The 19,115-nt window shown below is 28.8% G+C and overlaps 2 protein-coding genes across 2 annotated transcripts; both read left to right on the top strand.

The window, feature by feature from the left end:
- The first annotated feature begins 4,589 nt into the window (after positions 1-4,589).
- LOC106758970 (zinc finger protein ZAT11) lies at positions 4,590-5,311 on the top strand. The gene has a single exon (XM_014641985.2). It carries the CDS (start codon positions 4,679-4,681, stop codon positions 5,210-5,212), a length of 534 nt encoding a protein of 177 aa, XP_014497471.1. The 5' UTR covers positions 4,590-4,678; the 3' UTR covers positions 5,213-5,311.
- Positions 5,312-14,716: 9,405 nt separating this feature from the next.
- LOC106759399 (disease resistance protein RPP13) lies at positions 14,717-18,340 on the top strand. Its single transcript, XM_014642558.2, has one exon. The coding sequence runs from the start codon at positions 15,150-15,152 to the stop codon at positions 17,796-17,798; it is 2,649 nt and encodes an 882-aa protein (XP_014498044.1). The 5' UTR covers positions 14,717-15,149; the 3' UTR covers positions 17,799-18,340.
- The last annotated feature ends 775 nt before the right edge of the window (positions 18,341-19,115 follow it).

Below are 19,115 nucleotides of genomic sequence, written 5' to 3'. Positions count from 1 at the left end.
AAAACAACAGTAAAGTAAAGAGGTATGTTGTTATATTTATTGTGACGTAATAACTGATTGAAACATATAACTAAGTTAAGCGTGTTTTTAGAATATTATCGGCAATCATAAAAAGACAATTCTCTTTTAATATAGCAATTTGTGCAACTATTTTACGATTAAGAAGCAATTGCTTTGTGTATAGACTATTAATTACATTGCTATAAATATAAGATATTTTTTTATTCTCGCGAATTATTGCATTTATTCGACTAATCCATAAACCACGAAAATCTCTTTTTTTCCTATCTCTATCACGATGAGCCGAAACTAAAGCTTTCAATTTCTGTTGAGTAATAGTTCGAGTAAGTCTTAAACGAGCTTCACGAAAACTTGATATGAAGAAACGAACCCTTATTTACAAGGTATAGACTAGAAATTTGTTTATTTTGATAGCTTTAATAGCTTTAGCATATGCTAAAGTTATCAAAATAAACAACCATGTTTAAAAAATTATTTTTCGTTACCTATTATCTTTTTTATTATAACAAAAGAATCAAATGGAATTATCCTAATTTTGAACAAAATATCAATCCATGTTTAATTCGAATCTAAATTCAAATTGAATTTCGAATTTTTAATTTCTATTTTTTTTCTTAAAATATTAATTTTAGCAGTCGATTATTTTTTTCAAATTGTTTTTCGTTATTAAGAAAAAGGTAACGAAAATAAAATACGAGCTTGTTTTGTAATTAATCCATCTCTTTTAACAAATATCCACCTCTTTGATTTGAAGTTTAAAAACGAAAAACTGATAATAGGTTTGTATAAAAGATTAAAAAAAAGTGTGAAGGAATACTAATTATGATTCTCGACCTCACATAAAAAAAAAAACAAATTGGATGCAATTAAGAAAGTATTGATGATTAATTAGGATCTTAAATGAGAAGGTAAGTGCTTTACAGAACAATGCAATCCAATTCCTTCAATTATCCAATAAGATGGACTTGGCCCAAACACGCTTTCTACCATAAACAAAAACCCCACAAATCATACTTTGTTAGAACACTATTGAGTTGAAAATGAAAGATTAGAAAGAAAACCCTAGAAATTTGACAGAAAAAGAAGTATAATAATGGCATAAATCGGTGAATGAATATAGTTAGGAAGTTGGAAGATTAGTGAAAGAAAATTGATCCAAATCCAAAGAACCTAATGGATTAGGATGCATGAGGCCCATTGACTTATTGGTCAATTAAATTAAACACTGTTAATTACAAATGGGAGACACGCGTAATGCCAACACTTTTTCCTACACGTTACCCTCTTACCAACAATTTCAAGTCTTTTATGCCTATAGTTTTATCATAGGAATGCTTTCTTTCTTCTCGTGTATATTCACTATCATAATACAAAAACATTAACCTACAACATTAATAAAATTATATATTGAACTTCTATATAATATAATTATACGTCGCTTTATGTCTTTTACATTGTTAGTCAAATATTTATTTCTTGCCCTTCATCATAGTTTTGAGTATCACTTTATATTTTCTATTTTTTATGTTTTTATAATTATTTTGTTCACGCAAATTTTCTTTTTTACAGTAATTTTCATATTTATAACATGAAGTTTATTATTTACTTATTTATTACAACTTATTTTATCTTTTTTATGGTATGTAATAATGGTATTGTATCGATTAGAGACATTGTTAATTTACAATTAATATTATATAAATTAATGTAAATCTCATCTTCTTTATTATAGAACATTATTAATGTCTAGTCTCACGCTTTAGACGTATATGTATTAACATAAGAAAGTGTACGAAGTTTTATACTGAATAAACATAATATTAATTCATAATATATATATATATATATATATATATATATATATATATATTACAAACTAATTTGACAAGATTAAATTAAACTTAAAGTTCACTTTTTTTTATCTGTTATAATGATTTATAATAACATATCTCTTTAACATGTGTTCTATTTATTTTTAATTAATTAGATTGATATGTTTTTCATTTTTTCCTATGATTTTTGTTGCTTCTATCTACATTTCATTAAGAATATTATTTAAAAAAATGTGTACATCTTTAATAATGTTTTATAAGAACTTCTCCATATTAGAGATATTTGTTTTAACTTAAATGCAAAAATCTATAAAGATAAATGTTTTTATATCCTAACTCAAGATCTTACATGAAAGATCTCTTGAAATTTATTTAGTGTCTAGGGTATAATAGAATATGATAAAATTATTATCATATTTCTATAATCCATCATACAAATGAGATATGATAGGATTTTTCTTTTTATTTATTCTCTATCATATCTTGTTAGTACAATAGACTTCTTGTTCCAAAAAGGAATTAAATTATAAACTAACATTATAAGATATCTCTCCTATTTTAACACTTATATTCATTACAATTACTTTCAACATTATCACTATTATGGTTGTTACTTTTACCATTATTGTTATTATAAAATCACTTTTGTTTTTCTACTACTATCATTTTACATCACCTTCATTTAGCAACCACCAACATATTATGTACTTTCATCATTGTTACTATTGTTATCAAGTTTGTTATTGCGCTATCATCACATAAACTTTGAATCTACCCTCACTACCATTATTAATATTCATATTTATATAATCTTCTCTCTAATTTTATTGTTATTTTCACTCTTATTATTATTTTCATTATCACAATTGATTGCATATAATATTGTGTAATTTTTATTCCATTAAACATCAAATATATATGAATAATATTTATTTTACTTTTATCATAATTATCTTATTTTATCTTTTTATCATATATATATATATATATATATATATATATATATATATATATATATATTATCATAGGTATTAAATAAAATCCTACAAAGATAAACTTTATTAATATTATTCATGCTTTATTACAATGAAGATCACATATAAGCTCCAATTGATGTGAAAAGAAAAAGCATGTCAATGTCATATGAAAAAAAAGATTATTACATTCATTGTAATCTTTATGCTTACATTTATTAATTAATATACTATTATTAACTTTTTATACTAACAAATTTGTTCGAGTAAATTATAAATTAATAATGTAGTCAAAGTAGTGATGTTGATATTTTCATAAGTTAATTATACATATTACTTAACTTGTATTTTGTCAAACAAAAGAAAAATAAATAAACTCGTACTTGTAACTACCTTCTTTAGGAACATTCACATGTTTCATTATTACTCATATGGCAACTAAATTAAAATAACACAATAGTCAAAGAAAGTATTAAGTTGGAACTTTATTCAATATAGAAATTACATGTAAAATTCATTAATTCTCAACAAGCTAACAAACTTTGCAATTAAACTTTATTTTTTTCACAACTTTTCATGATGAGTATTAGATATAAAAGAATAAATATTTTATTAGTACCATTAGTGTTTATTAATAATTTAAATTTCCAAAATAAAAAAAAATCACATATTGCTTCCGTTTAAGTTAAATTCTCTTGAAGTATATATTCTGTAATTGACGAGAGTAAATCTCACAACATTAAAAAAAGCATATGAAAGGAAAAAGTATATAAATTATTAAAAATAAATATCAAAGAATTCAATAATGTTTAATAGTTAATTTATTTCTCATGATCTAATTTCCAATGCAGACATCTCTACCAAGTACAAGAAAATTGAAAAAACAGAATAAAAAATAGGATAATATATAAATTTAAACTCGGAACACAGCTATTGACACTTTCAACTTTGAAAATTTACTTAAAATAAATTATTAACAGAAGAAAATAATGGTTTTATGGTAATATATAAATAATCTGGTTACCGTATTTAATTTGTTTAATACGAAAATTATATCATATAAATGTTCAACGTGGAACACGATTTCTAGATGTTTGGAATTCAAGGAGGCACTGTTGGTTCCAACTATATCGTCCTCTGCTGCTTCCTTTTTTCATACCTTTCGCAACACTTTGGCTTAGAATTTTCCACCACAGTTTGAACACACACAGTTTTAATAACAGTAGTGCCGCCCTCACAATTTCCTTCCGTTCCGTTTGGCTCAGCAAATCTGTCACGCTTACGCACCGCACCAAACTCCTTTCACACCAAACAACTCCTTAGTAAGTCACCCTTTCTTACTTCATCACATCCCAATTAATTGCTTTAATCACTCACACTTGCTTATTTCACAAGTTATCAAAGTCACAACAACACCAATATTCTTTTTTATATATTCTTTTTAAAATAAATTAAAAATATCAATTAAAAATAAGATCATTTTATAATATTTATAAGTAAATTTAACTCTATATTATAAATCAAACATTCAAGATATACTAAAATAACAATTAAATTTATATATAGTATATGAAAAAAATTGTATTATTAAAGTTATTTTGAGAACTTAATTAATGAGTTTTTACTCACGCAAAAATATTAATTATATATTTCAAAAAAAGTCAACTATTGTTAGAGTAGTGTTCAACACTCTCAAGCTACCAAACCTAGAACAACCCTTTATAAATACTAAAACCATATAGTCTCGTAGAGTTCCATTCCAACACCTTTTTCCCTTTTCATACATTCATTCATTCAAAGTTCCAATTTTCAAACCAAGGCGCACGGCACAAGGCACCCCTTTCGTTTGCGATGAAGAGAGAAAGAGAGGTTGATAGTTTAACCATGGCGAATTGTCTGATGTTGCTTTCTCGTGGCGGTGAATTTGAGGCGACATACTCAAGCTCTTCTATGAGCAACCGTGTGTTTGAGTGCAAGACATGCAATAGGCAGTTTCCTTCGTTTCAAGCACTTGGTGGGCATAGGGCCAGTCACAAGAAACCTAGGTTGATGCCAGGAGATAACAGTGAAGGCCAATTGCTTCATGATTCACCGCCAAAGCCTAAGACTCATGAGTGCTCGATTTGTGGATTGGAGTTTGCTATAGGCCAAGCCTTGGGAGGTCACATGAGGAGACACAGAGCTGCAAATTTGAACGGAAACCTGCATAATTCAACCACTGTCAGCAGTAGCAGTGGTGGTAGCAGCAGCATCGATTCTTCAACCAAGAACAAAGTTCCCAACAAGAGAGTTTTGGTTTTGGATTTGAATTTGACACCCTTTGAGAATGATTTGGAGATTTTGAAGATAGGAAAACCAACTGCTTTGGTTGATTATTTGTATTAGTTCATCTGTTAATCATACTTAGAGAGCTTTAGTCTGTGTATCATAGATAGATGAATGTTTTGTTTTTTAATCCATGATCTACACATATATATATCTATATATATATATACACTTGTTATCATATACTGTATGAAAAATTGTTCATTTATTGCGCATAATAAGAACCTGATGATATATATTCCGAGACAGAAAAAAGAACTGCAGTAGAAATTACAGCTTCTGCTAATTTTGTTTGAAGATTTTGAGACATTGACTAATCTAACTGAGGTAATTAATCAATGAATTAATATGATGAAAGATTGTTTTTTTCTAATTAACAACTTCCTGGGTAATTCTTAATATAAATAGGGTTAATTAGCTAGTAACTGATGTTTGCATCCTTAGTTTGTCGTTTAAGTTTGTGAAAATATCGATTGTTATGAGTTAATTAACTACTGTTGTATTGTAATCATGTTTTTTTTTTTCTACGTTAAAAATAAAACTAATTCTAACTCCTTAGTAAAAAAAATTGCAAGCAAAAACATATATATCTAATAAAGGATGTGATTATCGTTTATTTCTACACTATTTGTTGAGTTTCTAAACGTTTGGTATGAAGTTATACTCATCGAGTTGAGTTACTTGCAAAATATTCAATCAACTTGTTTAAGGGTATGGTGTGTTTTTGACAAATAAAAAGATAACGAACTAATGTTTTGTTGTTCAAATACTAATTAAAAAAAGAAACTTATTATAAGTAGTGGGAAACTAATTCAAATATTGTAACAGTTGAAAAAAATATTATCTTAATATATAACTAATTGTTAAAAGTCTAATTTCAACTAGAAATAAGGTCCATTCATATTATATAAATAAGTGCAAATCTCATCTTACAAGTCAGATTTATAAGATCGAGTTAAGTTTAAAGTCCACTTCTAACACTGATATTCTGGTAAAGAATAGAGAATATTATATTAAATTAATTAGTTATTGTAGAGAAATTTGAAAATATGGAAATAGGAAGTGGCGTGCACTTCAATATGGAAATAGATTAATGTTTTGGAGCTGCCATCTAGAAGTTTTGTAATTTATTAGTTTAATGAATCTGTTTGATTCAGACTATTTGAATAAATATATATAGAGATGTTGGTAGATAGAGTTGGGTGAGTAAGCGTACAAGAGGAACAAATAAAAGTTAGACCAAAGACATATATATAGTATACCATGTGCTTCATACGTTTTTATTGGTTTTCATAAGTTGTCCAAATAGTTAAGACTTTTTTGTGGATAATATTGACGATGGTGACAACTTTTGACACTACTACAAGCTACACCACCAAGTAATATGTAAATAATAATGCAACTTTATTTCTCACCGCACAATATCACAACTTGTTAATTTAACTCACTACAAAAGATTAAAATTGAAAATAACATTTTGTAATTTTTGTAAGTTCATGTTGAAAATTTCATGTCAATTAAATATTAGATCAAGTTATATTATATTAAGGTTAGTTCAAGATTCAAGTAATTAAAGTTTTCGGTTTAGGTCTTACAAAGTCTCAAAAAACTTCTTTTCAGTATTAATTGTCTTGGTTTCAAAGAAAAAATGTGTCAAAATTATCCTTTTTTTAGTACTAATTGTTTTAAGAAAAAAAAGTTTTATTTACTAGTGCAAAATAAGTATATAGGTTTAAACATCTTTTTTGTCCCTAAGTTATAAGCGGATGTTCAGTTTAGTCTTCGTTTTTAAAAATATAAATCTTTGGTCCCTAAGTTATAAAAAATGTATCAAATGAGTCATTTTTTGACTTAAAATACTGTTTTTGGTTGTTTCTTAACAACTGCTACATCTTTAAATTGCTCTGATTTGTTTCTTAATAATAACAACACTTTAGATTGTTCTTTGTACTTTGACCATGAACATCAGAAAAGGACTCATTTGATATATTTTTTATAACTTAGGAATCAAAGGTTTACATTTTTAAAAATGGGGACTGAACTGAACATCCGCTCATAACTTAGAGACCAAAAAGAAATTTAAACTTAAGTATATATTAAATTGGTTCTAAAGTACGTATTAGAATTGTTTCGTAATTGATGTAATATATGTTAGACATGATTGGTTGTGTGCAGCCAATCTAATATATGATATTCAATTTTAAATTATTTTGTAAGATTTAACAACTTTTAACTAATAAGTAGACTTTTATAAAATGTTAATTTTTTTAGTTTGTAATAAAAAAAAATTGTTATAATTAACTGACAGCATAATAGGGTTTTTTTATGTGGAATTGCATAGCAAAACTGTGACGTATAAGTTTACTTGGTTAATAAGAAAAAGAAGTGTGTTTTGCTTATGGTAGTGGCATGCGTATAATTAAGAACAGTAGACTTTGGTGAACACAGTCACCTCATAATAACTGTCAAATTTTCTCATTTCTAATTTCATCCTTTTGCTTAGTCAAGTCGCATTCCAGACTTTGATTTAGAAATCTAAGTAGCTACAGAACATTCATCTTTACCAAATGAAAAAGGCTTTTCTTGGAGGCTTCATTAAAATATTTATATTAAATGAGCACACTATTATATTAATTCCATAACTACTCAACATTATAGTCAAACACCAATTAAGAAATTGTGAATCATTAATTATCTAACCGTGTCGGCTTGTTAAGATCTAGATCTTCTAATTAAAAATTTAAAATCAATTTTAAACTTTTCTACCTTATCAAACACACGTTACTTTCATAAAATAATTGAGGTTAATTGTTTTAAATAAAACATCTTCATTCATTGCTTTTCTCTATCTAAATATTTGCCCTCAATTTTGCCCCTCCGTTTTCTTTAATATTGGTTAACCTAATTTGATATTTTATATTGCATCTTTTAATTAAAGTTTATATATTTTGAGGGAGGCTTTAAGGTTGTTTCAATTCAGTGCAGTGTCTCTTACATAAATACAAATACATTATATATTTTAGATTTATAATTGCATTATTTTTCTTTTATTTCATAATTTAATTATACAAAATACTTTTGTTGTCTAGGATCGAGATATGTCTTCTTGAATCAGTTTACTCTCCGTACAATGGTCCTTCGCATTTCTCTTTAAATCTCTTTCAAACCAATTGGTATTTCAGTTATTGACCTGCATAAAACATTCTAACGTTCAAGTTAAATATGTTTCTAAAGAAGGTTTAGAAGAATTAGATTATGAAAAAATATATTTACCTCGACATCAAACTTGTATTTATAGAATCTATGACAATCAAACCTATTAGTTGACCATTTATAGTTGTTAGTACACCTGTTAACCATTCATCAATAACTGTTATTTCATTGATTACTTTTAAATTATCTTTAACGATTGTCTATATCGGTCAATCTCAACTTGCCTGCTGATGTTTGTCCGAATATAATTACTGTCCGATATACCATGTAGTACATTTTATAAATTAATTTATAAAAGTAAATTAAACATAAAATATCTTAATATTGATAAAATATTAGATCAAAGTTTAAGTCAAAGAAGTATAAAGATAAACCTGTCTCATTCCGTCATTAATGAGCCATAGTTTTTGGCTTGACTTGTGTAGATTATGCATACAACATTGATGATGTAAAAAAAATGGTTGGAAAATGAAACACGAGTTTAGAGTAAACTATTCTAATTCTTGAAATAGTGGGTGGCTTGCCAAAAACTGTTGGTCCACGTTAGATCTAAGTAGTTTGGTCCAACTTTTGCACTATGTATATTAATAAATCATTAAAAGAAATTATATATTTTGGTCTCAAACTGAACTCTTACTATAAATAACAGCTTTCACACAAGCCACCTCGAATATTAATTCTATGATGTCGTGTGTTGAAAAATATATGCATTTTAGTGAAAATTCGTTTTCTGATGTTGCAGCTGTGTTATACAGTTTATTTCATACAGCCTTGTCATACCCACGTGTCGTGCTGAGAAAACGTCATTAATTAATCTTGGATGAACAACGTAACTTTGCATATAAAAAAAATGAAAAATAAATAAATAGATAAATAAAACTTTGCATCCTTATCTTCTTCGAAGTTCACATCCCCATTGTGTGTGGATGAATTTCCATCTTTGTCATAGATTTATTTATTTATTTTTAAATTAAAGAAAGGTTATACGATGAATTGTTTCAATAATATATATTTTTATGTCTATTAATGTTTCCAAAAGTTCAAATTTAAGATTAAGATGTCGAAAATTAAAATATGAAGATTTGATAAAAATAATAATAATAATATGTTCAGCGGAAAGAGACAAATGTCTCTTAAAAAATAAGAGGATAATTTTCAAAAAATCATTAGAGCAAATAGTTATGATATTAGAAACAGGTTGAATGTTGAAAGAAACATTTATTTGACTTTTATACATGTTACTTTTACAGAAAAATAAAATGTATTGTATGAGATATAGTTAAAGTGTCTCAACCTATTTACATGAAATTATAAATAATATATATATATATATATATATATATATATATATATATATATAATATTTATAACAATATAGTTTTTCTTACATTGTCTACTAATGAAGTATATAATTAAGTTGAGGGAATATTACATTCATTATATCGTGTTAATATTTTAAATTTAAGGTGATTTATTATATATGATATAAGTTTATTCACAATTTATTATTTATTGATGACAAATTTTCTCATTTCTTTTTTCGAAGAACCAAAACTAATCTTTATAAACCTTACTTCAAAAAACTATCTATTCTCTTTGTATAAATAGAAATACACACGTAAAAAAGGTTTTTTTTCTTTCATTCTTTTTATATTGCATGGCCCATTTTTCATCTTAATTTATTTTTTGGTAAGAAATTTATCTTAATAAGTTATAAAGTTTTTATGGATAAATGCAATTTTTAAATTTATCTTTATTTCATTCAAATTATGTTAAAGTAAGAAGACGTTTCTTCATATCACGATACTTTAAATATCTTCTTGTTATTTAATACGACTTCTTATTTTATTTTATTTTTATTTTCAACTATAATAAACACAATTAATAAGTTGAAACATCTCATTATTCTATCAACGTTTTTTAAGTTTCAAATACATCATTTATTGTGTTCATTTATAATTTTTCTTAAAAAAAGTCAATAAAAGTTACTCATATTGTTTGGTATATGTAGTAAATTATTTAGAAAGAGGGAAAAAAATTGCAAATAACAACATATTTTCTTTTATGCTATTGAAAAAGTAAAAATTATTGACTTTTAAGACAAAAATTAACGAACGTTCTTTTTTATTTTTCAATTCAAAATTCAATTGGTAGTCTCCTTCTTCGTTTCTTTTCTCTACCGTACCAAACCTACTATTATCATTATTCAATAAATATGAAATTTCCCCCTTCTTTCTTACTTGAATATTTATGTTTCTTTTTTTATATGTTTATTCCATGTTCAATTTAAAGAATATATATAAAGAGTCAAGGTGGTACTATATACCAAATATATGTTTTTTTTATATGTTTACTCCATGTTCAATTTTAAAAAATAAATAATACAAATTAAAAAATATTATTAAAGAATTAAAACACGATGAGTAAACATATTGAATGAATAAAAAAATTAGCCGATAAGATAGAAATCTAATGCATAAATAACATTTTTTATTGAAAAGTTGAATTTTGTTTAGTCAAATTTTTTGAATGTTTAATATGCATGAATATGGAGATGACAAATAAAAATTAAGCTTTTAATTATATAATAAAATTTTAATTTTCAAGGTATTTTTTCTCATATTACAATCTTAATTACATATTTTTTTTCTTTGAATCGTGTTCAAATGGATATTTTTAATTTTATCAAATTATATTTCGGTCACACATTCATTATCTTTAATTCTTTATAATATTTTTATTTATTATTTATTTTTATCTTATGATAATGTTTCATCATTAATAAATCTTTAATTTAATTCAAGTTTAAAATATGAAAAATCTATGCTTAAATTTTAAATTTGAATTATTGTTAATTTAATTTTATTATTTGTGTTATTTCATTTAAGTGGTATAATATAAAATTTTAATAGTATAAAAAATTCTATTAATTTTTATTACAAAGATGAGAATGGAAATAAAGATAAATTTTTATTACAAAAATGAAAATGAGATAATAAAATTCGTACAGTTGATATTACTATACACTTAGAAGATAGAACCAATATCACATGTTATGAGGAATAGTACTATGTATATTTCCGTTTTGTGTTTTATATCAGTTTTTCATATACTTTTTTTTTTTTTATTCTTGTTTGTTTATTTTCAATTGTTTTGAAGAAATAAAGTTTTATATATTTTCTTTGTACCTCAATTTGAACGCTGTAAATCTAATTCTAATATTTTAAAAGAAATTCGATTCTACATATAAAAAAATGAATTACAAAAATAAAACTGCAAAGCGAAGGTAGGTCAAAGTGGGTAAGTGTAAGAAGTCGGTTCAAACCTAATTAAATTAACCAAACCGTTTTGAATGAGACGACAAAGAGGCATCACTGTACTGTGATCAAAACGACATCAGAATTGGTGACCTTGTTTTCGTAGATAGGAATTGCAAAATTTAGGGTTTTCTCATCCACATCTAACTTATTAAATAAATGTTGTGAAATTAATTTACATTTAAGTTTTATTTTCTTAATCCTTTTAGAATATATTTTAATTAATCTTAACCATTTATTATCGAATTTGTTTCAGCGTGAGAAGATATATTAAAGTTGAAATATCATCTAAAAGTATATGAAATAATAATAATAATAATAATAATAATAATAATAATAATAATAATAAGATAAGTTTGATAACATTAAATTAAAGTGAAAAGATTAAAATGGTGATTAGCTATAATTATGTTTTAGGGAATTGATTGTCCATTATGGAAGTTGAAAGTGATGAAATTTGAAGATAGCTGAAGTCAATATATAATGTGGGAAGTCAACAACACTCAGCATTCATAATGCACCAATCTAAGGGTATATCACACACCATTAATGTTGACTTTTTCTTTCTTTGACTTATTTGTTCCTTTAATACCTGGTTGGTGTACCTTAAAGTCACCTTTGGTCACTTTATTTCATCTCACTGCTTTTATGCTAGTTGTGCTTCTTTCTCATGCTCACATAGGTGCCAATCCAAGCATAATGTTTTTTATAATCTTACTATTAACACAAAAATGGTTTGCCACTGGAATTATCAACATTTATATTTGATTTATAAATGTAAATTTTGATTTTTGATTTCTTATGTTTAATTATTATATTTTTGATATGGAGTTGAGGTCAACGTTTTACTCTCATATAAGTTATTGGTAGTTTAAATACTCGTCTTTATAGTATCATTCGTTCTTGTTGTTTGTCTATTATGTTTGGAGAGTTTACCTGCAAAATGTCAAAATTAATAAAGATTGGGTAATTCAGACTATTAATACATATTAAATGTTATCATCTAACTATTTACTTCAAATCTATATTTATAAATTTTGAAATGAACTTTAGATTAATAATGATCTAAAGACGACTAAATGGGTAATAATCATATTTTATCTTAAATTGATCAATGTTAAAGATAATTTTTTTTATAGGTTGTTCGTTTGACCAGTTGGTCACAACAATTTAATTTTAACAATAGTACGTAATTATGTATATAACATAGCTAATCATTTGAGTTGTTTAATCAAATACGATCGAACAATCATATTATATACTTTATAAGTCAGATCTAAGTATGTGTGTTATTACATATAAGATATTAATTAAAATATTCTATTTATGTTAATATATATTTTTAAGACACTTATTATATTTACAACATTATTGATTATTTTTACATGCCAAATTTTTACTTACTATACTCGTTTAACCTTAATAATAAGTTGATATATATTTTCTTTATCTAAGTTTCGAGTGTTCTTAATTTTTTTGGCAAATATAGTTAACCTTGTTGTAGATATAACACGAACAATACACAAAAAATATATGCAACTATTACATATGGTAATTTGATAATTTTCATAATAATTGTTTTAAAATTTATATTTATATATAATGAATTTTGATTCGTTAATATCATTATAAAATTATTCAAATAGCAGACACAAATTAAACTCACTACAACTTCAAAATGCTATGTGACCTTGAAATTTGTTCCTCTTTTCTCTTACACATTTATTTTAATTTCATTACCAAACACAAGAACAATATGCCCTAGTGAGTCACAGCATTATGTTGACAACTAAAACTTTTCAATTTAAAAAATAAAATTACGTGTTTCATTCTAATGAATTTTTGTATAGTTAGCTATTGCGAACTAAACTTACAACTAATTCTACACTAGCAACAACCAAACATAGGAAAAATCTATAAAGAGAATTAAAATATAACATTAATTTTATCGTCACAATTTAACTTACTTCTAATTTCATTCGCTTTTATTATTGAGTTTGATCTCATGGTTTTCTTCATAAATAAATCGCTATTTCATATCAATAGTTACGTTTTTCAAACTATTTATTTATATTCATAACTCACAAATCATGCACTTCTATGATATCTTTTATATATATTCTCATGATACATTATTAAGAAAATGAGGTTTGAACAAACCATAATTTATGGAAAAAGAAATTAATAGAGAATTGGGTTTAACTGATTCTGGGCCGAGCCCACTTATACGAAGTAGTAGCCTCAAGTTCAACACCGCGTGTCTCAAAACCCTGACAAAATGAAAACCAAACTATTCAAATTGGGTCGTGCCAATAACGCTCTTTCTTTCTGCACCCACAGTGATAGAAAAAAACACAAACCTGTTCGCTGCTGTAGAGAAAGAAGAAAAGAGAATGCTATAAAGAAATAATAAAAGAAAAAAAAAAGATTTCGAAAAGTTCATACTGAAACTCATTTCATGTGCTTTGAAATACTTTTTTTCAAAATACATTTAATTGATCTTTGAAATACATTTCATAGGTATTATACAGTGTGATAGTCTGATTAGTCATAAATCGAACAATCAACATACTGTAAAGTTTTACATAAAACATTTGATAGACGAGTCGATCATTTACAAACAAATTTAACACTAAAAATAATTAAATTAATCTTAAGTTAGATTATTATTGTTTGGATTGTAATTAAATTAATACCAATAAAAAATCATCCTAAAATTTATAAATATAGATTCGATATCTATTTTTTCTTCTGTCATTTCCTATCTCAACATCTATACTATTTATCATAGTACTTATACTATCTTTTTCGAAATACGAAAATGTCAATAATAAATACCTTAATTATATTTTTTAATTTACAAAAATGTCACTAAATTTTTAACATAAAAACAAACTACATATTACTTATTTAACCTCACTTATAATTTTAACGCCTATTTTTTCATTTGGTTTTGTCATTTTATATCCCAAAACTACTTCATATATCATTTGGTTTCACTCATAATTTTATACTTCATTTGGTTTTTTGTCATTTTGAAGTGTAGGAGGAGATGCAAGAAGCAGTCTCCTCGACAACGTAGTTGGAGAAAAAATACAAAAGAAAGAAGACAACATACGAAAGCAAAAAAAAAAAAAAAATCGAAAAACAAACTACTATGAAAGAATTAACATGCATTTTGATGTAATTCTTGATTTTTAATTTCTTATAAAGCAGAGAGAGATTAAAAAAAAATCGAAAAGAAAAAATATCTGAGAAAAAAACAGAATCACGAGATGAGAATGGTCCAGGAAGTATTATCCAGAGATAAAGGTTGGATTGATAGTGGAAAGTGTTGACTATGGAGAGAATGCGACGGCGTTGACCTTTGTATTTAGATAGAGAACACGGAAGCTAGAGAGTGCAGTGCGGTGTACCACGATCGCTACGTTGCTCCATTTCCAATCCAAACTGTAGAGTGTAGAGAAATGGCGGATTCGATTGTCGTGTTTCTGATAGACAAATTGACGAGGTTGTTGGTGGAGGAAGCCAAACTTCTCACCGGCGTGCGCGACCAAGTGACGTCGTTGCAGAGCGAGCTCAGGTTCATGAATCTCTTCCTCAGGAACTCCCAAGGGAAGCGCAAAGAGCATGACATGGTCGCGGAACTCGTCAGCCAGATCAGAGACGTCGCGCACGAGGCCGAAGACGTCATCGACACCTACGTCGCCTGCATCATCAAGCAAAGCCGGAGAAACGTGATCGGGAAAGTCGGTTTCCGCGGTGTGGACCACGCGCTCATGCTTCACCAGGTGGCCGTGAAGGTGGACGGGATCAAGGCCAGAATCAAAGAGATCTTCGACAACAAAGAGAGGTACGGCATCGAGGACGGAAGGAGAGGTAGCGAAGAGGAAGCGGAGCGGATTCGGAAGCAGAGGAGGGAGGTGGAGGAGGAAGAGGTGGTAGGGTTTGCGCTGGACTCGAAGGTTGTGATTGAGAAACTCATGGTGTCGGATTCTCGTCTTAAAGTTGTTTCCGTCGTTGGTATGGGTGGATTGGGAAAAACCACGCTTGCTCGAAAGGTATATAACTCTAACCGAGTGAAGAACGTGTTTCCTTGTCGGGCGTGGGGTTATGTATCTAATGATTATCGACCAAGGGAGTTTTTCTTGAGCCTGCTCAAGTGTTTATTGTCGACGTCAAAGTACAGCAGCTTGTTCAAGAAAAGAGAAGAGACTAGTGTGAGTGATGAAGAGCTGAAGATGAAGGTGCGAGAATGCTTGAACAGAAGCAAGTACTTGGTGGTGGTGGACGATGTTTGGCAGAAACAGGTGTGGAATGAGGTTAAAGGGGCATTTCCTGATGATCAAAATGGAAGCAGAATATTGATGACTACTCGTTCGGCTGAGGTGGCTTCTCACGCTGGTCCCGTTCCTCCCTACGCTCTTCCCTTCCTCACCAAAGAAGAAAGCTGGGAGCTGCTTTCCAAGAAGGTGTTTAGGGGAGGAGAAGACTGTCCTTCTGATTTAGAGTCTCTGGGAAAATTGATCGCTGATAGCTGTGATGGGTTGCCACTTGCTCTCGTTGTGATGGCAGGGATTTTGGCTAACAAGATGTCACCGAGAGATTGGTCTAGAATCAAGGACCATGTGAATTGGCATCTTGGGAGGGACAACACACTCAAGGACATACTCAAACTCAGCTATGATTCTTTGCCCGCGAGGTTAAAGCCTTGCTTTCTGTATTTTGGCATGTACCCTGAAGATTATAGGATCCCCGTGAAGCAGTTGATCCAGTTGTGGATATCCGAAGGGTTATTAACACAGGAAACTTCTGGAGGCCAAGACATACCAGAGCCAGAATACATTGCGGAAGAGTACTTGGATGAACTGGTGGATCGAAGCTTGATCCAAGTGGTAAGTAGAACCAATGATGGGGGTGTCAAAACATGTCGGATTCACGATCTTCTTCGTGACCTTTGCATATCTGAGAGCAGGGAAGACAAGTTTTTTGAGGTTTGTGGAGAGATTGATATTCAAAACCTCAATAGTTGTCCCCGTAAGTTGTCTCTCCAGGGTACTCTTTTTCATTTCTCTTCGAGTATGGTATCTGATTACACCATCTCGGCGACGCGTTCCTTGTTATGCTTTGGGCAAGAGGTGTACAAGGTTAAGGCAAATCACTGGAGATGGCTTCTCAAGAGCTTCAGGTTGGCTCGCGTGTTGGATTTAGGACGAATGAATGTTAACTCAATACCCACTGATTTGGAGAAGCTCATTCATTTAAGATACTTGAGAATACACTCTCATAATCTTGAAACTATTCCACCTTCTATATGCAGATTGTGGAATCTAGAAACCTTGGATTTAAGAGGTTCGCCTATAAAATCCTTTTCTGGTGAATTATGGCAACTTAAACAGCTAAGGCATCTTCTGTTGTTTGGACCCGTTGGGCTCCCAGAAATGCCCTCAGAAAGTAAAACTATGCCCAATCTTCAAACCCTCTCAACCGTGGCTCTTGATCCTCGTACAGCATCGTTGTTGGATAGTCGTAGATTCCCAGGAATGACAAAATTGGGTATACATTACGAAAGACGTGACAAGTGCAATGCTCGAATACAGTTGCAGAGCCTCCATCGCCTGAGCCATCTCCGGAAGCTGAAAGTGATAGGCACTACTGAGATTCCTCAAAATGCAAATGTGTTTCCGTCGAACATCAACAAGATATCCCTCACAAAGTTTGGTTTCTTCAACTCCACTGTCATGCATACGCTAGGAAAGCTTCCCAACCTTCAAGTTCTGAAATTGTCATCGCAGACCAATGATACTAGATTCGACCTGCATTGTGCCACGGGAGGGTTCCTTCAGCTTCAAGTGTTTGAGATGATTGCAATCAAGGTCAAAATGTGGAGAGTAGACAGAGGTTCAATGCCACGTGTTCGTCGTTTGGTCGTCAGAAGCTGCAAATCCTTGACTCAGCTTCCAAAAGAAGTGTGGTCTTTGAATACCTTGCGGGAAGTGCAGGTCTTGTGGCCCTGTACAGAATTAGCAAAAGGACTCCAAAATTTGGTGATGAACAATGGTTGTAAGCTCGTCGTCTATCCTCTCTCAGCAAATGATGAATTAGATTTTCTCTAAATCAGTGGCTGCTAATTAGTTCAAATACGCTTCATTTTTTTCCTTGGTTCATAGAAATGTGTATTATTGCTATATTGTCACATTGGTCCTAACTATACCACTGCAGAATCGGAAGTAAATGAATATAAGATAAGTTAAGCAGTTGCTAGCTTTCTTATCTGAAGGCCCACTTATTCACAGGCGAGACCTTTTTCCTCATTGTCTTTGTCATATTTAAAGCTTGATTCCATGATTGTGTCTTCCCTCAACAAGCAAGGATGTCTAATTTCAATCTGATTGATGCTGATTTCTTGGACATCCCAAAGGACTAGTGGCTGATTTCTAAATTCTAATTAACTAAGAATACAAATTGTTCTGTTAAACTGGACTTGGTTTAAGCAAAAGAAACATGGCCATCTTCAACAGTGTGCCACCCAAAATTCTTCTCAGTTTCGTTCAAAATGTATTTAAACCTTGCAGTCATTTTGCTGTTGGTTTTGTCTGAACTCTATTGCCCTTCTCAAACTGCTGATATAATTTGACAGAATAGCGTCATGCTTTAATTTTCCACTGTATTATATTAATTCAGAGTAACTTGTCTATTAATAATATGTATATAGAATATCAGTAACTATGGTTTGCATATTCAAAATTGAGCTTGAAAAAAGTATGCATGCATGCACCTGTAACTTTATTATTCTCCCAAATGAGATTATGTTGGATTTTATTTGAAGTAACTCCATATATTACATAAAATATAATAGCAATTACAATACTCTGAATTGGAATTATATTCAATGCTTATAAGTTAAATAAATAATATTTATCGAAAGACAAATTCAATGTTTGTTGACCATGTGCAGAAGGTGAAGACTTAGTCTAAGCTTGTTGTCTATCCCTACAATCAATGAAGAATTAGATTCTCCACCTTTTCCATTATTTCTCTGGACCAATTAAAGAATAAAATCATAATAAATTTGTTTAATGAATACGCTTATAGTTAATAAATAAAATCATAATTTATATTCAATTTAGCAACTATAAACTATTAGATCACGTCATGAAATTTTCTATTTATCTTTGAGGATGTCAATCCATGCTAGCACATCTTAGTTTGTTTGAAAATTTGTCTTTCCATAATTCTTCAATCAAGCTCGTTTGAATGTGAAGGACAACGAAATCATTGTTTGGAGGGATTGAAGCCAAAATTACCTTCTTTTTCTTTTCTTCTTTTCCTTTTGGAATCTCATTTTAAAGATTTAAAACATTTAAGAATATTCAATTTGATGTAATATCAAATTAAACTTAGATATTTGATTCACATCTAAAACTAATTTG

The sequence above is a fragment of the Vigna radiata genome, chromosome 4, assembly GCF_000741045.1.
Source record: "Vigna radiata var. radiata cultivar VC1973A chromosome 4, Vradiata_ver6, whole genome shotgun sequence".
Taxonomy (NCBI): domain Eukaryota; kingdom Viridiplantae; phylum Streptophyta; class Magnoliopsida; order Fabales; family Fabaceae; genus Vigna; species Vigna radiata.
The sequence above is the reverse complement of the archived record's forward strand: the minus strand, read 5'-3'. Positions and strand labels throughout refer to the sequence as shown.